This window comes from Solenopsis invicta, chromosome 2, assembly GCF_016802725.1.
Source record: "Solenopsis invicta isolate M01_SB chromosome 2, UNIL_Sinv_3.0, whole genome shotgun sequence".
Lineage (NCBI taxonomy): Eukaryota > Metazoa > Arthropoda > Insecta > Hymenoptera > Formicidae > Solenopsis > Solenopsis invicta.
In genome coordinates, this window is record NC_052665.1 from 12560627 (window position 1) to 12581372 (window position 20746).

A 20746-nucleotide genomic window follows, 5' to 3' on the forward strand; every position below is an offset into this window, starting at 1 on the left:
TTGAAGCCGACTTTTCGCATTTACGAAATTCAGACATAATTACAAATGTTGTTTGGTATTAATTATCAGGAGTTGTGACGAGATAAAATTGTTTCGCGAAAATTTTAATTTACGACAAATAGCGAATGTTCCATTCTTCTTTCAAAATATTATTATTATCGTCGGTATATTTGCAGTAAAATTATGTTGTGACAATAGTTAGAATTGACAAAATTAATAGTCGAAAGAGGTTGGCGGTGTGCCACGCCTTTAAAAATACGTTGCTGCAGCACCGAGATATACCGTTTACAGTGATAAACTTAACTTGGTGTACTAAATATGAAACACGCCTTCATCATATACGTACATACGACTTGGCTGGAGCTACGAGGCAGACGCAAATTCCCCTCCCGAGACCAGGTTTAATTAAATCTTTTGCAAATTTGCATATACGCACTTCCGTCAGTGAGAATCCTTTAGAACCCTTGGCGTTACCGAGACCCCTGTAGAGATTCGTTTCCCTACCTACCTGTTATGTAGATCTGCCACTAGTCCTCCGAGATGATGATGATAATCTGAGCGAAGACGACTTCAAGAGTAGGAAGGATACCGTCCAAAAAATAAGAGACACTAAAAAGAAAAAGAAAAATTAAACCATAAATATTACGGCAGAAAAATAAAAAGTTGTAAAAAGTAACAACTTGTATAAAATCGGTGTAAAAAGGGGCATATATTATATCTTATAAAATATATGAAAATTTGAGGATAACGAATCAAGGACGATGGAGACGTGACGTAGGAGATTAAAGAGAAAAGTCAGGTGGATTATATTTTGAAATACACTTTTACTTCGACTCGGTCAAAAACTACGATAACAATAGGTCGGTAGATATGTATATCGGAAATCATTTTTTTTTGGAAACGCAGAGTGCACCCGTCGCCGGTTTACAAAAACGAATAAGCTTCTTGCCGGCGCGGCACGGTGCTTCTCGCGAAACTGCTTCGCGAGTTGTTCCTCGAGCTTTCGTTTCTTTGGCAGAAATTTCGATGTAAGATCTTCGATGCCGGCACGTTCGTTCATACGTTCGTTGAATACTTGCGAGCACTTCGCAGCTCGCGCGCTCCCCCCGCAGCGACATTTTCACGCGACAGGAAACTTTTTCACCCCACGCGAATCGAAACCTATTCGATTTTATCGGTTGGCTTGACCCGAACGTGACCGCACGTGATAGCCTTTCGCGAATCAGTCGATTTCTCAAGATAACTCAGGGTCGCTGCAAATATCTTGCCGAAAGCGTGGAGCCGGATTTCTTCAGTCTAAAAGATAGGTTTTTCAAGTAAACGCGAATGGAGGGAAAACAGAACGCGCGCAACGTAGATATACGAAAGATATATGTATTTACAAAAAGAAACGAAGCTAATCGCCGATATTGGCAGTCTCGACAATATTGCACGATCCCGCAGCAGTTGTTCGCAATTATATATATACTATGAAAACATAATCGATAAAACTAAATCGCATCGTTGGAAACGACGGCGAATAATAATTCGATGAAACGACAATGTTCTAGCTTTATGTACACGTATATACAGCCTTCGAATATCATTATTGTAGTCGTCATCACCACTTTCACACCCGTACTCGCTCTCTCGTACGCAATTCGTTCTCACTTAATTACAAATCTCCCTTCGCTCATTTGCACCCCTAAGATTCATTAGCGTGAGACACACAACCGGTAAAACAATTTTTATATTCCCGAAGCTTTCCGGAAAAAACGTCCCTCGGTGAACGGATTCGGCCCCCTCCCGAGCTCTTTCCGAATCGAGTTTTAATGCCCACTAGTGCTAATTCGCCATCGAGAATTGTCCTCAACACTTGGATAGTTCTCAAAGAATCACGACGTCACGTAAGAATTATTGACCGATCTCGTCACAACAGCCGATAGCCTCAAGAGCGATCTATTAAGCGTTACTTCCCTCTCGTCTTCCAGGAATTCCCCAATTTCTCGACAGTCGAATTGTGCGATAAGAAATTGCTCTCTCAGTATGGTCTCCAGACGTTGTTATCCGGTCTGACTTCTTCTTGCCTCACGCTGCAACTGTCCGCGACGGCCCTCTGTTCGGCGCTCTCGGGATTCTGGAACTGATTCCCGTACAGCTGGGAGTAGAGGATGCTGGGAAGCACACCGGGCGTTGGAAAGTAGTTGCCGTAATTCTGCCCGAAGCCCTGCTCCTCGTGCACCGGACTCTCGGTTGTGCTAGAGTCAGTGGACAGTGATCTGGGTGACACGTAGTCTTGATATCTCTGGGTGGACGAGCTACCGGACATGAGGCTGCTCAGCGGATCCAACGGATCGGACTGACCCGGTGTCGTGGTGTCCGGTACGACTGTGACATTCGAGGAAGGAGAAGCTACGCTGGTCAGTTCGCCAAGGATAAATAGTCGACCGATCTAGCCTCTCGATAACCAAGATTCTACTGATCTTCCGAATAATTAAATTTTCAACCGTGAGGCACAGCCTATGATGCTTTCAATTGATTTTTCAACGTTTTACGCAAAAGTACAAATTAATTTGACAAATTAGATACGAATTTCAATCCATATAATTTCGTTGCAATCACGTAAACTCGATCCTTTACAATTTCGGAATGGGAAAGTTGAATAAAATGCTGTTCAATAAATAAACGGTTAAGCGATCAGCTCATGGTTGTTTACTGAAAATCATGACGAAATTCGGCGTGCAGCGAACTAAACTTACGAGAGGAGACCGCGGAAAAAGCGTCCTGCTGCGGCGTGGTGCCGGTATTACCGGTGCCGGATGTGACAGTCGAACCCGCCGTCGAGTCCGGTGCCGTCGGGGTAGTCATGGAGGCCGTACCGGCGAAAGACGCCAACGTAGACGTCGGCGGTGGTGGCGGAGGGGGTGGCGGCGGAGGTGGAAACGAGGCCTGTGCGGCGCACGACGAAAGGGGACCCGGAAGGTAGCCGGCGTAGCCGGCCGTGCTACCGTATCCCCAAGAATTGCTCGCTGTCAGGCCAAACTGGGACATATCTGGAGAAAGCATCTATTGCACGCCTCGCAGGAATACGAAGAACGAAAAAAATTCGACAATCACGAAAAAGAGAAAGCGTAGAGCGTCTTGGTTAAAAATTAAATTGCAGAAGCATTAAAACGTCGTCGAGAAAATGGCCATCGAAAAAAAATCAATGGACGACGAGACAGGCAGCACAGACAAATACGTATAATAAAAGCGTGCTAATATAAAAACATCGATAGCAATGCTGATGGGCTCGGGGGCGGTCACGTCAACGGGAAAAGATAAATAATAATCACAACAATCGAATGAAACACACAACAGAAGGCTGAAAAGATACGGGAAAATTTTCGCCGGATTATATGCCAATTCGAATCACTTGGCGAGAGATGCATCGGCGCGGCGCGGCGCAGCAGCGACGGCGGCGGCGACGGTTCTGTGCGCCCTTGGCGAATGTATTTTTGCGGGGTATAGGCAGCATCCCCGATAGATTTTCCAATGAGTCACGAGGGTTGAATGCAGAAAGGACGAGCGCGAGCGTTCGCGAGAGGGACACGAACGGACACGGCGGGGAACGAGAGGAGCGGAAGAGTACATCGAGATCAAAGGGTTGGTCATCCCCCGCGTAGATGGGGCCAACTCAAATAACCAAGCCCGCCTCGGCGAGCGCTACCGGACCGTCGTCACGAGAGCTAACCCTAAATACTGCTATTCGCCCGGTGCTTTTACGTCCTTCGGCATTACCAGATTCCTTGCGGTCCGAAGAGGAGCCCCCCTTTTTATGGAAAATCGCCGAAAGTTTCCATAAACCCAAAGATTCACTCCAAGATTCAAATAAATGATTGCGAATCCATTTTGGCATTTATAGAAGCATCTATGCACTTGCTTTGCCTTGTTTTTTTTTTAAACGAAACTATTATTTTAGTTATATTAATTATATCGATAAAAGATAATTATATTGTAACGTAATGCGATGTATTCTAAGTTTTCACAATTTTATTAGAGAAAAGTAATCTCGTGTACGCAAGTGTCTCTCGAAATCGAATCGGCCAAGCGTATAGCGTGAGAATAATATGGCCGCGTACGCATATTATATCGGACGACCAGATGCCCGATGAGGGAAAAAAGTTAATAAAGGAAATATTCGGCGTGCTTCGTATTTTATCGGGAAATTTGCTAGTAACGGAGCAGTAAGCCCTCATGTCTGAGGTAACTCATTAAAACGGCTGATCTCGAATTATTGTTTAAGCTTTTTTTTCTCGTCTCTTCTTGCGCACTGCCAGAACCGTTTATCGATGTACGCGCCCGAGAAGAGTATTAAAAATTTTATCGTATAGAGAGATTTATATATCGTTCGCGTGCGTCCGGCGGTCAGATTTGATCGCGGCAATCAGCTACGCAAAATTTTTTAATCAGCGAGAGCGACAGTTTCTTTTATGGAATAATCAAAATCAACGGGCAACGTTCTCTCGGCATTACTTCGCCAATGCGTTTTACGCGCAAACTCGCGAATTTACGTTATAAACGCAGAGAGAAGGTGAGGCTGCGCCTCCGAAACAGGGAGCCAACCGACTGGGACGCGCTTCCGTGGCAACCCCTTTAATATAATATTTAATCTAGCTTTGAACAGGCTTGCGGTTTCCGCCTCTGAAGCCGAGAAGCTTGCTGCCGAGCCTACCCAAAAGCCGTGCTTCTGTGCTCAAACCAGTAGCAGTCTGGTTGAAAATATTCCCAAACTCGACAGAAGCCACCTATTCGATGACAAAAATTATCTAAATTTTACAACACTACTAAGCGAGAGGCTGCCATAAAATAAAATTAAAAAAAATACTTTTTTGCATACAATTCAATTTTTTCCACGTATTTTGCTTATTATACATATATACTTTTGCTACATATTTGCAGATTTTTTTTTAAATATGCAGGTTCTACTTTTGATATGGTACATTTAAAAAATCTTTAACAGTAAACAAGTGCTCGTACACACAAGTCGACGATAAAAAGAACGATACATGCATACACAAACAGTAAATTATTGACAAGAAATTGAAAACTAAGCCGGTGTTACTGATGCCGAGATCATATTCATGCGCAAACGAAGTCTATTACTTACTCTGACAATTGCCAGGCATCGCGTGTCTGAAAGAAGACAACGGATCCCTCGGCTGGAGCGGATTCGGTAATGGTTGCAACGGATTTGGCAGAGGTTGCAACGGGTCCACCAAAGGCGAGGCGAAGAATGGACCGCCTCGCTGCGAGGCGAACGCGAAGGCATGAAACTGTTGTTGCTGCCCTAAAAGAGACAGCACTGCGATCAACCGTGCGCCTGTCCACTGGACCTCCGGTACATGTATCAATTGCATATTCTATGCGTCATTTTCTTCTCATCGCACTCCGAAAGCTCTAGCAATTCAGCACCGGCTCAATGCGTGAATACTGAATCATTTACGCGTACGAATAGAATAGGATTAATTCTTGTAAAGTTTAAAAATGATATATCACTTTTTTCGTACGTTTTGTAGACAATTGGCGCAAGATGCATCTCTCATTAACCGAAACGACAAACGAAACGATACGAGTAAATGCCGTAGCCGTCCCTTCGGAAGCCGGGGAAACAGAACGAGGGAGACACGAGAGAGGCATCGATACATTTTATTTCCCTGCGACGGTGTCGCCAACCCAATTAAAGACGTCCCAACAGGCGGACGTCCTATCCGGCTGTCCCTGGCTAGAGGTCGCCGCACAGGACAGCCGTGTGCCATACCATGCAGGTTCGTTCTCTTCCCCTAAAGGCAACGATTCAACGTGGAAGGCACCGGAGGCCAGAGAGACCGACACGAAGGGTCGTTGGGCGGAAGGGAGGTGGCGGACTCCCGCCGTCCTGATAATCCAATCGAAGCCCTAATTCTAACTCGGCAACCCGAAATTCCCGCCGGTTTGCTGAATAGGGTACGCTCGATCCGGGGACACAATGGGGGCGCGACGGCGGAATACCGACGGGTACCGAGACTAACGAGATCCTGTTAAACGACCGGCGATTCGTGCACGCCGCAGGAGCCGACAGAAGCCCGGGAGAAAATTCTATGGAAACCTCCGTGCAGGTTCCTAGGTTCCTTAGGTAAGGCACCTTTTATCTTCTTTTACGGAGTAAATAATTTGTTACGTCGTAAGTTTACGTAAATTCGATTTTCAACGTAGCCTTAACGGAATGAGAAACGACCGCACGCCTGCACGCGACCGGAACGCGATCGGAAAACGGCAACTTCGAACGAGGATTTGTTTTGAGATACCGGTAGTTTCCTACGCTCTGGCGGCTTGATAGATTTAATAAATTATGCCGCTCGACCCGCGCATTTATCACGCCACCCTAACCCTTTGAATTCGGCGCACCACCGTTCTTCGCAGTATTTCATTAGGCGTCGAGCACTCGTGCGACCCTCGTAGGTAGACGTATGTACGTGCGATCGCTCGCTCTTCTAAAATCCCCGTTTCTATTCTCTTTAAAAGTAGCAAATAATCAATAATCAATCTTTCACGTATACCCCAATATTACTCTTGGCCAGCACGCATTTTTACAAGATATGTCATGATCTTTCAAGTATCTTCAGATCAGTTAAACTTGTACTCTGTATTGCAGATTGAGTATTGCGACTTGGAGAATTTAACCAAGAACGGAAATTAAAATTAAAATTAATCCGATTGGTCGAATTCTAATCTCCAATTCGCAATACTCTAATGCATAATCTGATACGGGCTTTACACATTATGCTCATTACGCCATGGTTTATCGCACTAATGACAACACTTTCAGATTTATTCGTCCGCGGAATGGGAGATGTTTGGCGATTGGACAAAGTCGTAAGTCCTCGGCAAGTCGTGGCTATCGATTTCATTGAACACCCTCTTTGCGCGCCGTGACTGCCAGGGAATTTCTCGAGAGTTAGCAGCTGGCAACGACAGATCCTCATTTCATCCCGTCGCCAATTCCCGCCCCCTCCCTCTCTCTCTCTTACTCTTTCCCCCTATTCAACCCGCGTCTCGAAATCAGCCTCTCTCGACATGAGCTAGAACTGGTAAGCGCGACACCCATTTTCGATCTTTCCCATCGCCGCCGAGAACTGTTTCATTCGCCAAAGATGCACCCCGCGAACCTTCGAATCCCGATTTCAAACGGGCGAGTCCTCGCGAGGCAGAATCGAAACCCAGGTTAAACCTCCCTCAATCAATTTCCTTGGCCCCGCAGCCTTTCCGCGGCAACGGCCACCTTCGGCTACCAGACGAGGGTAGAATGTGTAATGAATTGCTTGTTTAATTAATTACAACCCTTCGGAGGCATTCGCTCGGTATTGTCTTAGATAAGGTTCATTCGTTCATTCTCTCGTTTGATCGTCGAATGCACGAATGCACAATTTATAGCATTTCTCTGAATGCATATCTGTTTATACGTAAATTTGTGATTATTACTTTACTCACGAAAAGCATATCAAGATTATGAATCAAAATATAAATGGGAAAAATTTTAATATTATAATTTTTTGTGTTTTTCTCAAATGATTATACTTAAACATTTGTGATATAAAAATTACGCGTCCATTCTCTGTATCAAAGATTTAGGTTTAAATCAGAACATATCTTTTTACTTGATTATTACCTCTTCGAAAGCAATGGAAAATTACCGAAAACACCTTTGCTAAATAATCACGATGGAGCATCTATGAGCATGCATCAAATGGAAACGATTTTCATTCGGATAAAGAATCAACTTTTGAAAAAGAGAGAGAGAGAGAGAGAGAAACTTCAATATAATGTGTAAAAATAAACGCTTCTGCATAAAATTGTAGTCACTTATTAAAATACAAGCAAAAAATATTAAAATGTTATATTTCTGTATTTTTCCTTATTATACTTCAATGTATTATACATAAATAAATCTCTCATTCGTAAAATTGAGACTATTTTGATCACGAGAAACATATAGAGATTACTTATCAAAATGTACACAAGAAATATTTAAATATTATATTCCAGTGTCTTTCCCAGTTTATTATACTTCACGTATTGTATATAAATAAATCTCTCGTTCGTAAAATTGCGATTATTTTGATCACGAGAAATATCTGGGTTACTAAGCAAAATATACACAAAAAATATTTAAATGTTATATTCCTATATCTTTCCCAGTTTATTATATTCCAACGTATTGTGTACAAATAAATTAATCGTACATAAAATTGTAATTTTAGTTATGAGAAACATCTATTAAGTGCAGAGCAAAATAAATATGCCGAGTTTTTAGAGAGTAGAAAATAAATGTTTTATACAGTAAGTGATACAGCGTCAGGACGCGAAAGAACAGAGCATACAACAAGAGAGAGCATGTCACTCAGAATAACCAATTTAGAATGCAACGGAAAATAACTAAAGAATGTATTACTCTCTTAAAAGATAGTAAAATTGCTTATTTCCATAACATCAAGGTTACCAATCAGTATCTAAAAAAATATTTACTTTTTTTGTATTTTTTCAAAAGTATATTATCCTCAATAAAAATAAACCTGTCAAGTACTAAAATATAATAATTAGAAGTCCTTACAACTCATTCAAAGATGAGATGGGACACGTGGATCGCGTCCTCGAGAAAAAGCGCACGAAGACCACCCGGAAAGCCGAAGCTCTTTCATGTCGCGCCGCTATCCTTGAAACTGTCCCTGATTTAGTAAACGGTTTGTTTTCATAGACGAGTCAAAGCGCCGACATGACAAATGTCTATTTCTAACATCCTCACACTAACTTAACGATCTCTAAAAAAATTCATATCCGCTGTTTGCTCTCAAAAATGTGACGCGCCGCAAACCGTGTTCTCATCGGAAAAGCGGAATGACTTCAATTACTTTGAATTAAAATTAATTACTGATGTGTTAAAAACTGCGATCTCCATTCTCCAATAATTCGTATCTCGTAATAAAAGGTTTCCCTTTTTAATTCTGAATGAAATAACGAGCAGAGTCAGTAACATTAATATCGCAAGAGAAATTACTTCTCTCTGAAACGTTACGTAGTGTTTTGCTTGGATGCGCGTCTCCGAGCGGTACACCGAAATTTCGCGTTTTCATATTTTGGATTTATGACGGAAGTTTCGTGGGTGGTCCGCAGATGCGGCCAAGCCGGCGGATGTGGTCGCAATTTCCCAAGGTACCAAACTTATGCCGTACTACCCAGAGCGCCTCGATATATTAAAGCTATCGGATATTTTTGGTACGTCTTCAGGGACGACATTACGCGTATTAGCGCTGAGACACTATAGTAGAAATAATGTCTCAGGCAACAGAGTAGAGATGTATGATACGTACCGCATCGCAGTAGCAACACGCAAAGTCTCGTCAGAAAACACAATTGATTTTACAATCGATTCGAAATACAAGCGTTTCCTCATCTGTTGCGTTGAAATTGTCAAGCCAATATCAAAATGTTTTCTTTTCCTTCGAATAACTAACCTAGACTAAATCTTCCGAGAGAAATCTTTGTCCGTGGTGCGACTGCACACAAATTGACGAGCTCGAAAGCACAAAGCGTACAATGCGTTATACGTTGTAAAGGTTACACGGGTAGGTAACAAACGGAGAATGAGGAACGTCCCTTTCTCCTCACCCCTAAGGAGGGAGCCTCCGCAGAGACAGGCTCGACAGCGACCTACCGAAATAACAGGGAGAATTCCCGGTAATTGTATGTCTCGGCACTAGCTCGCGCGCAGGAGTTCCCGCGAGCGGATATCCGCGAAGTTTGTAGGCGTCGCCCTGCGTTTTGGCCAAAGCACCGCGATACACACCTTCGCGGGAAACGCCCGCAGCTCTTTGTCAATGTTATGGCGGGACCCGGTGCCCCGCGGTTATAAATAATGACAATTGCACGAAACTTAGCCTTGGAGGGGTAACGGCCGACCAGCGCGAAGCCGCACGCTGGGGCCATTTCGAACTTGCGGCTTTTACTGCCTCCGGTAGCACGCCGCTCGTTCGTTAGGCATTACGATCGTGTCGAGAGAGAGAGAGAGAGAGAGAGAGAGAGAGAGAGAGAGAGTCTCCGTTTACGCGTGTATTCTGCGCGTCAGCTGAACTTCCGAATTGCGAAGCGCGGCCGCGTCATTGTCGAACGTCTTAATCATCGAGACGAGACGCGATCGTAATCGAAAAGCTATCCAACAAATACCAACTAACAGTTATAATTTCCCACTCAGCAATATAACACTTTTGTTAATAACAGTTATATTGTTGAGTAGGAAATTATAACTAACAGTTATATAACTGTTTGTTGGTATTTGCCAAGTATTGACGAAGAACCGTACAGCACAGCAAAATATTGTTGCAATGTTTCAGCAACATTGCAGCAATGGTAAAACGTTTGCTTCAGAAATATTGACAATGGTGCAGCAACGTTAATATGATATTCTTATGTCTCTGCAACATTTTGCAGCAATATTTCTGAAACGGACATTTTATCGTTGCTGCAATGTTGCTGAAACGTTACAACAATATTTTGCAATACGTTTGCAATGCTGTGCTGTATGGGAGACGATATCCCGCATGTACCAAGACGGTACTTCTATTAACAAGATATGTAATAAAATATGTAATAAATGTATAAGAACAGCAATGCTTACAGTGATACTCACTGGTCTTGGATCGCGGCTCGCGCGGCCCGTCTACTGTCACCTTAATCGCCTTGGAGTAAGTGGCGACTTGCGGCGGAGTCGTCGACACTGTTATCGTTAAGGTGAAACTTTTACCTGAAACAAAGAATGCGTTCAACGTGTCGTGCGAATGAACAACGTCTGCGATGCTCTAGTAGATGAATTTATTCCCTGGTACCTACTGCAAAAGCATGCGACTCTAATTTCCATGCAGTGCAACACGCGGAATGGAAATGCTGGAAAATTAGCTTCTCCAAAAACGACGGCGGACGATGTATGTGCGTTGTAGGAGAGCGTTTTTAGCGTCGGTGTCTGTCCCGCGACACGTCGATTCGTGGACGCGCCTATTCAGCCGACGTCGAAAGTTCGCAAACGCGGTTAGCTGGGCGAAACTCCGTGGTAACCGAATTATACGTCGGTAATGTATCGAGGGCGTCGTCGACGGTGACAGTGGCCAGCCAGCGCGGCCGAGTTAAGGGAACAGAGGGTGGTCGTTCGAGGGAGGGAGGAACGAGCGGCGAGGGTGAAAGTCGCGTGATGCTAAAAAGCTTCGGTTGAGCGCGAAATAATGTCGTGGAAAAAGCGAGGAGGGCGGGAACGGACCCGTCGGCGTGGAAACGCGCGTGCAACGGTACACCGCAATTTCATCCCGCGAGCATTAAGCGCCGAAACTCTGCCGCGAAAACTCGCTCGCGCGATCGCTATCGATTCAACGTGCGAAAGCACGCGATAAAGCGCGCGAAAATTGCGACGAAGCGGGCGGTCCCGATGCGAGAAGTCACCGCGGCAAAAATTGCGCGCGCGATAATGTTGCACGCGCACAAGAGGTTCACCGCAATTTTAACTCTTCCCCCTTTTTCATCACCGCGTCATACGTACGCAGCCGTGAATACGCTTCTCCGTGTCATATGAATCTTGTTCACGGTATAAAAGCGATTTACAACATACATTAACCCTTTGTAGGCACAAATATTTTTCTTTAGTTCGTAAAAAATCGATTTTGCTGAAAATACGTACGAGTATATGAAAATAATTACCTCGGATTATTCAAATTATTTTCTGATCTGTATTTAATTAAATTTTTAGATGCTGCAGTAAAATTGTTCTTTCCATTCTATTGTGTATCATACACCAATGATGTAAATTTTACATTGAAGAGAACTCGAATTATGAGTTGAAACATTTGCGCTACATATTGTAGCATTTAAAATAAACGCCCTTGACAATGAATCATTTAATTTAATAAAAATAACAAAACATCTAGCGCCGGGTCTCTTAAGATCTCTTCTTTTTATCATTTTATTTGTTTAATTTGTAATTTAGAGCCTTCGCGAATGTATTAATGTGTGTTACGATATAAGGACATTTACAACAGGAGCAGAATATTACGTATTTATATTATATGAAAATGTAATAATCATCTTACTAACCCACATAAGCCTTTCGTGTGAGATAAATGTATCCTTCAAAACATGTTTTCTTGAAATTAGATACGATAATGCTGCAACGGTAGCGTGCTTTTATCCGCTTACCGGTTTACAAAATGAAGAATAACACATTATGTTATTTATATCTGCTCCTAAACGAGTCCTTTTTACTAATGCATTACAATGGTCGCGTTACCCTTTCAAGCAGCCATTACCGTATTTTTCTATCAGATCCATTAGACACGTTTCCGTACGTTGCAAATGCGATAATCGATCGGGTCAGAGTTCACCGTCGACTTGAACTCACCGACGTCGTCGATAGAGACGGCAAAGTCCCGCCGTGTTGTGACGTAAGATGATCGATGGCGGGAAAAAAACGAATGGAGGTGGAAGGTAGGGCATCGGAGAAATAATGGCGAGTGTCGAGCGTGGCCACACGGCGGTTCGCCACGCGAGCTTTTCGTTTTCTAGCGGGGATTCCCCTCGGTTTTGGCTGCGAGTCACGCCATTCTCGCCGTGCCCTCACCCTGCCAACCAACCTTTTCACTTCTGCTGCCACGGAGTCGATGGTCCCAGTTAGGTAGGTACGCGTAGGTACACGGGTATCACCCTCGGTGCCAGTCGCCGTACGGCCATTAAAGGTCGTCCGCCCGAGCTCGAACGTGCTCGCCATCCTTACGAATCTTTTAAACGCTCGACTTATTAATTTAACCGAACGCTGTTGCGACCTTTCGATTTCGCCAATTTTTATATACCGGTAAGCGCAATGATACGGCAGAATCAACTAGATGGATTTAATTTGAAAGAAGCAAATTGTGAGCAATGATGAAATAATATATAATTATTACTTGCTAATAATTTTCAGAATATTGTGCATAAGAATCATTCTTGTTGTCAAATTTAGAATAAATGCGACATAGATAGTCTCATCCTCGGCCATTCGCTGATTATGCTCGTTAGCATATAGTCCTCTGCATGCGTGTGTGGAGTTACGCGTGCGTACACATGTCTCGGCATTGTACGCTGTCGGTGTACTGTCGGGCCAATTAATTAATTTCAATTTTCCCGGAACGAAACGCAAATGCGCAATTGCAGTCTGATAACGAATTGATTACGGTCTGAAACTGCCGCCGTCACCACGAGTGAATGCCGTTTTTCTTTTCGGGAGTGAAACGAGTCTCGTGTTGCGGTCGACAAATCAACATTTCGCGAATAAATGCGTTTTACCAATTCGAATGTATCTCATACATTTTTATTACACTCGGATAATCAATAAATTATCTACATATATTGCGTTTAAATATTACACGTACAATCTCCGCATTTTTGTGAAATACTTGTCGTATACATATTTATCCGTATATTAAAATAAACTTTTTATCACAGACGGTTAATACCTTAAATTATTATTTTCTCTTGTTGTTCCTCAAAGATTACATGTCACAAGTAAGATGATTAATAGGTTTAAGAGAAAGTGTGTTGTAGAATTAAAGCAACTTGGTTAGATTGGCGACGTTCCCGTGACGAAGTTTATTCGCGGCAGCAAAGTCGAAGGATATCTTGCCTGCTACGGGTTGGAACTATAAGCGCGCAAATGATCTATCTCGTTAAAGGGCTTAGGGCCGAAGGGGTGGAAACAATCCGGTACCTTCAGGGTAGACTTTGCAGTGATGGAGCAGGCATTACGGTCGAACGTGCGGGAAGGGGGTTACGGCTTATCATCGATATTGCAAAGCTCTCGACTATCGTGGCAGTACGCTCAATCTTGTCCGGGCTAAAAGCGGTTTTAGGCGAAGACAAAAGCATGGTGTCGGCGCCGCGTTTAACGATTCCTTAAATTTATCTCAACAGCAATATATCAAAATCTAATAACTGCAACGATATTCTTACTTTCGTAGCTTGCACAATTTTCATCTTGTTACGTATTAAACATACAATTTTTTTTACAATATTACGAGTGTATTAATTACATATGTATATTTGATGCAAAAACTGTACCTAAGAGAAATTTCTAAGGATTTTCTTTCGCGAATCTCAAAAAGACAAAATCCTCACAAATTCATATATGGGAATATTTCCAAGCTCGACAAACAAGAGGATCATTAAGAATTCCAGAGAGTTCGGCGCACATCGGTTTTCAGGGAATATTCAAGGAGCCAGGGAGCTGTTAGGAATCCTGACGAGAGAGACACTTCTCTTACATTCTTCATCCTAGCTTATGTTAATTCCGTGCTCGGCGAAAACAATTGAGAGCTAATCCCAGACAAATGACTGACGCGTTCCCGTGAACTTGGGAGAGTTCCCCGCTTCTCAGCTAGAGAATCTGCGAGTTTCCTGATTTTCAAACGATTAGCCTTCCCTTACCAATACTATCAAAAATATGACAACAACGGCGTACAACACTAATTATCATAACAACATATTTCCAATGATCATCGTAGTAAAAATGTATAAGATCTTTTTTCTTATATTTTCACGTTAATGCAAATTTTAATACAAAATATTTCATATAAATTGATACAATATAAAAATGTAATTAAAAATAAATTGCAATTCGTGTCAAGTAGTTTAGTAAAGAAAATAACTTTACAGAAATTGTTAGAAGTAGGTCGAATGCACCCACAGTTAGTTTAAGTTACGTTAATCAAGGGCTTTAAGTTCAAAAGACGCAGTTAGACGAAACACCGGCTCTAATAACGTTAATTAAAACTCAACTGAAACCTCAATTAATATCACCCGCCCCTGTGCGTCTAGTCGACGTTGGCGGCTTCTTCGAACGATGCTCAGTCCCTCTCGTTTCGCCCTTTCCTCGACGAGGCCAGGCGGCAAAGTGAGAAGGTCGCACGTTGGTGCGGACAAATAAAAGCCATTACCCACCCCAAGGTTTTCTCGACACGCGGAGTCGCCCAACCCCTGGAGCTGAGCGGAGACGCAAGACTTTTCCGAAGAGCCAAGGAAAAACGAGGGTTGTCTCAAGACGTTCACGACCTACCCTTACTACGCGGTGTATACGCGGTGAATTCTTTGAAGGGGTTTCGGTCCTTCACCCCTCCGGCATTTTCTTCCGGCATAAAAGGCGAAGGGCGACACGCCCCGAGCAAAGACCAAGGAACTTTGGAGTTTTATGAATGGAAAGGAAAGTGGGACAAGAAAATGTCACCCGACGCTCGCACTTTCATCGCTCGTTCCGTTGCGATGAATTATTCATTCGAATACTACGAATTCTCAATCAGTGACGAATTTTTAACAAGAGAAAAAAAAATAACAGAAGTCACACGACTCACCTCTTCCGCTTCTGCCGACGAACCTTAAGTCGTTGAACTTGGCGACTTGATTCTTCATCAGAGCCGTCGAATTTCTAAGCTCGGCGCAACAGTTCTCATCATTGCCGGCACGAACAGTCACTAAGGTGCCGTCGCCTACCTCGCCGAGAGCTACAACTTTGAAAGCCACCGGAAGAGTTTTATTAGACCTCCAGTGCGCAGGCAGAACGGTACAGACCAAATGCGGCGATCCTGTAACAAAAAATGTTCCCAAAATATAATCCCATTAGCTGCAAAATAATCAACATTATTTATTCTAAACGTCACTCTACCTACAAGTCCCAAAGGTTTCTTCAAACTATACATAATCGCTATGATCCTTGCTAAATTTACGAAAGCATTATCGTCGTTCAATTACCTGTTCTAACTAGCTCGCCAGGATGTTCACTAACAAAGTCACCTAGGGTTCTCTCAGCGAGGATGTCACTGGTCATCTTGGTGTAAGCATCGGTCAACGGTGAGACGCCTGACTCCGGCGAGGCGGCCGCGCCAGGTGCCGAGGCTCCTGTCAACTGCATCCTGCCACTCGCGCTACTACCGCTCTCGCTGGTACCGCTCGACGTACCGCCACCACCCGCGGATTCGTTGCTGGACGTCCTTACTGAGCCAGCACCGTTTCCGGCTACCGTGCTTCCGCTGCCGCCGCCGTTGCAACGGCCGAATATATCCATAGGCAGTCAGAACACCGGATGAAACATCCTTCCATTCGGTTCAGCCGCTGAACCAGGAGAGTCGCGCGAGCATTCTTCAAGAATGCATGATCTCTTGCGTCAATCAAGCTCAATAGCCTGACATTCTTTGCGACAGGACCAACTCTTTTCCAAAATGGAAAACAAGCGTAGCTTATCTTCAGGACGTCATTAATTTTAGCAAGTCTTCTTTATAATGTTGGCGATAAGGAAGTGCTTGATTCATAATTTTCTTCAAGTTGCTTTATATAAGTATGCATTGTTGTATAAAACTGGCAGCGCGGATTATTTATTCTTTCATTCTTGTGGTAGATTTATGGGGGTTATTATATTTCTGTTGGGTACAACATCGACTTTTGCAGAAGTTAAACTTTTCGATGGGGCGAGCCAAAGTAATTTTATTCGTCTAAAATTTTATCTTCTAATACACAGCTGCAAATATCTGAAACAACACACGAAACAACCTACATGTAACGATACGTAAAGTTTCTACATTTTATCGCAAGTGTCTTTACAAAATTATAAAAAGTTATTAGTTTTAGAATTATTTATTCTCACTTCTTATGCATTAATCTAGAAATCTAAATGCATTGAATACAGTCGAAAAGTAAAACTAGATGAAGAAACCGAAAGAGAACAATTTAGCAAGAAAAGTTTTCGCCGCGGGGTAGTTTTCTTCGCGGCCGTCGGTGAACAGCGCTTTAGCCATCCTTAATCCGTTTAACGAAATTTTTCGTGTCGTTATCTCGTAACCGATATCGTTCAACTAAATTGTCTCTGACGCTCGCGACAACGTGACACCCCGGGGATAAATGCGAGAAAAACGGACGGAAGCTGATCGAACCGGCAGGTAACGCGCGAAGAGAAACGAAAGGGGGTGAAAACGGTTGACACGAACAGGAACGACTCGCACACTTTTCACGCGGCTGGCTCGTGACGTCACCGTTCATTCAGTAATTTTTGCGCACGTCACCGGGGCTGACACGCCAGATCCAGGTGGTTCCAGGAGGGGCAGACTGGCACCGGTGGTGGGGACGGAAAAAATAGGGGAAAAAGAACGCCCGCCGGTAGGCACCCCCCCACACGAATGCCCAACCCCTACGCACGTACGACCGCGTGTCAAACTGCACGTGGCTACGTTTACCACGTTGCTTCTTGCTAATGACGGTTCCGTGATTTCGAAATTACGTATCAGTCTACAGTAAATTGATAAGACGGTGATAGGTTGTAATCAAAGCGAATGTGAGCACAGTCTATCGCATTTGCGAACATGCTGATCAGTAATCGAAATCAATTATATTCGGTCGCACGTGAAGAGCTTCGTAAAACAGCGTCCGAAATCATTTTACTGCATTAATTCGATGTGACATACAAATGACAATTAATTACTCCAATTCGTAAGTATGTAGATGGATATTCAAATTATTATATATTATTCACAAAATTTGCGATGAGAAAAGCGGCTGCTACATTTTCAACGTTTTACTAAATGCAAGAGCCAATAGTTGACGGAGAACGCGGAATAGTTCTACGATTAAAAACGAAGCAATAACAGTGGCTTTCTTATTAACAGTTGATTTTCTTACAATTCTTTCGTAAGAACGCTCAACGACGTTGCGTTGACTAAGATTCTCGCTTAACTTTGCATTCAAATCTCTTACGGAACTCATTCTGTTTACCATCTTCCGGAGAAATTATAATACCGATCACGCATTATTATTATCCACTTTTGGAAATCTTTCAAAGAAAGAAAAAGAAAGAAAATTACACGGCCATACCGTTCCTTCAAGCTGTTCATTCCAGAGAAAGAAAGAACTAGAAAATTTGATAAAAAGAATGTTCTAATAATAACTTTTTTTTCAAAAACGTGACGAGATGAAATATTAGTCGTGACATAACAAAGTATTTAAAAGTCTTATTAAAGCGTTTGATATAATCAAAATGTATAAATATTATTGATGTACAAAAAAATACTCTGAAAAATTCACATACTTATAACGAAAAATGAATAACGAACCTGTTTCAAAAGTTTCACTTACTCGCGTCTCGAACTCTTAATTATCCGCCTAACCAAACGACCGCAGTTACCGATCAGATACACGGCATCACATCCGTCGTTATTCGAAACACTGAAACTATCGCATAATCACGCACTTTGTACATAAAAAATGTAGTCCTAACTCCGGAACGAAGAAAACAAATATTCGTCGTTTTTCCAACACTTCACTGAAACAATCTGTCAATAATCAGTAGGATAATCTAGTGTTCTCTCGAAAGGCGGTCTCTCGTCAAGATCGCTCGGCCGAGTTCGCGAAGGATGGTCTACGACGGTCCCCCCTTAGGTGATCCCGAAGGGACCCCTTTGGCGGTTCGTTAGCGGCACCCTCGAATCATCTTCGTCCCCCCGCGTATAGTACGAAAGTGGCAGTTCCGCCTCGGTATAGCGCTCTCGGTAGTCAAGAGTATATTTCGAAGTATCCGTTGGGGGTCACTAACTATAATTTCGGCGGTTCGTGTGAGGCAACAGCCGTTGACGCACTGGTCCATGCCAACACACGCAGCATCCCTTTCCCCTTACCAGGTTCCTCTCTCACATCCCTCTGCCACCCCACTCCTTCCAACCTTCCTTCCCTATTTGGCACGGTCTCTCTCTCTCTCTCTCTCTTTCTCTCTCCCTCTTTCCCTCCCTCGCTCTCTTCCTCGCGCTCTCTCTCTCTCTCTCTCTCTCTCTCTCTCTCTCTCTCTCTCTCTCTCTCTCTCTCTCTCTCTCTTTCTCCCTCTCTCTCTCTTTCTGTCTCTCATTCCGCCTGGCGTAACCTCTTTCTCTCGCGCGCACGCCGCTCTTTATCGCTTTATCTCCCACCGGACTCGACCTCTCCCTCTCGCGACGGCGATTCTCTTTCTCTCGGCACTCTCGCTCTCTCGCATGCTCTCTTTCCCCTCGACCCTTTTGCGGTACGGTTCGCGTGCTGGACATCGGTGGGGAGCCAGGAGCCTTCGATCGATCTATCGAACCCTGATTTGATCGGTTTTCTCCGTTACGGCTTCTATGCGCGCACGTACATTTTTCTCTTCTTTCGCGTGCGTAACTCGCGATCGGCGTTGCAACACCTCGATACTTCCAATTAGGTTCCCCGAGCAAAAGTTTCCACGGAATTAATCACGTCAAACTCGATGTTTGAATTTGCGTGCGTGAGCGAGTGCGTGGGAAATTTTCGGCAATCTATTATCGATGCGCGCGTAAAAGTTCGTGAAAATATCATTTTGTGTGATTTCGATAATTGGCCCGCGCTCTTTCCAGGTTGATTGTTTCCTTTAAATCGAAAACTGCGTTTTTTTCCTCGAAACGCATCGTTGTTTCATATATATGCAACGGAACATTCGTACAACAGTATCTCGTACAATGAAGCTTCACTTTCGAAAATCAAACAGAGGTCCCGGGCGCATCCTCGCAGTTGCACTGTTTGTACGAATGTGCAAACAATGGAACTACCCATTTCCTGCGCGAATATATCCTGACGATATCCAACCGGTCGCGAACCTGCCGGCAGGCAAACACTCGAGGTTCTACGAATATGTACGGATCCACTTATAGAAAATCTACAAATTCGAGATTTTTTTTCGTCAATTTTCACCCTTTTGTGTTGAAACATCTTAATAACTAGAATTTTAATAAGAAAAAAGTCACTTTTCTATTTTTATTTAAAAAAATATGTGTCAAGCAGATCATTATTCTATTTTTCTACGACGTATTTTTATTTTCTTATTTTATGTCATTTTATTATAAAAATATTTTATTATAAAAATATCAGTAACGCAACTGATTGAATTCAAACTGTGTTCAAAAATGTAAAATTATTAAGATGTAACATTTTCAAGAGAAAATCTTATCTCAAGTGTCTTCTTTTCTCTTTTTTTGGGGGGGGGGGAAGAAAAGACGGACAATAGTTTACCTATGACGATCAGTCGTAATGCTCTTCGGACGGTTTGCTGCGTGTTTGACGTTTAACAGTACGCCACGGCTCGCGAAACGAAACGAAATGCGCTCACGCTACAGAAGTATGCACCGGGTGTATTCAGTGGCGAACGATCACCGACGAGACGGTGACAAACAGCGATACCGCTGGAAACGTGGAAACTGGACGGCCGCCGTCGTATTGACAAACGACCTAACGCCCGTGTGGACCGTTGCGTTCGACGAGATTCGAATTATCTCTGTTGGAGCTTGTCAATGCAAATGCCATACCTACATTCAATTACCGCTCGTCACGCTCCGATCAACTGCCGGGCACGGCAAACCAGGTACTCCGCTATTCCACGAGTACCGATTCTTTGCACGCGCGCTTGGATCCGCGAGTCTGCTTCTCATTGCTTTTACAGCCCAAGTCTAAGCTTGCGGAAGGATCTAAGACAATCGCGATTCTCAATGTCGCAGCGATAATATGTAAAGACGTAACGTAGTTGTGAGAATATTTTATCAATATTTTAACTTTGTTCAGAATTTTATACTCTTTCGTTTATTCATAATAAAACTAGTTTTACCAGTCGCCAAGTTAATCAAATTACTGCGCAATGCTTCGACATTTTACTGATACACTAAAAGAGATG

At 43.3% G+C, this 20746-nt stretch overlaps 1 protein-coding gene across 7 annotated transcripts in view; it reads right to left on the bottom strand.

Annotated features, from left to right (window-relative positions):
* Positions 1-804: 804 nt before the first annotated feature.
* The window catches only part of LOC105196762 (runt-related transcription factor 1), an 89726-nt gene continuing 69784 nt past the window's right edge, over positions 805-20746 (bottom strand). For 2 of the 7 annotated variants that reach the window (XM_039446148.1, XM_039446151.1), the window contains exons 2-7: positions 15808-16580; positions 15411-15641; positions 10670-10795; positions 5129-5323; positions 2739-3032; positions 805-2367 (exon numbers count right to left, since the gene is read on the bottom strand). In XM_039446148.1, coding sequence (XP_039302082.1) covers positions 2021-2367; positions 2739-3032; positions 5129-5323; positions 10670-10795; positions 15411-15641; positions 15808-16120 — 1506 coding nt within the window. In that variant the 5' untranslated portion in view covers positions 16121-16580 and the 3' untranslated portion in view covers positions 805-2020. Of the gene's footprint in view, positions 2368-2738; positions 3033-5128; positions 5324-10669; positions 10796-15410; positions 15642-15807; positions 16581-18155; positions 18737-20746 lie in introns of those variants that run through there. The other 5 variants (XM_026135428.2, XM_039446149.1, XM_026135431.2 and 2 more) reach the window with 5 other exon arrangements.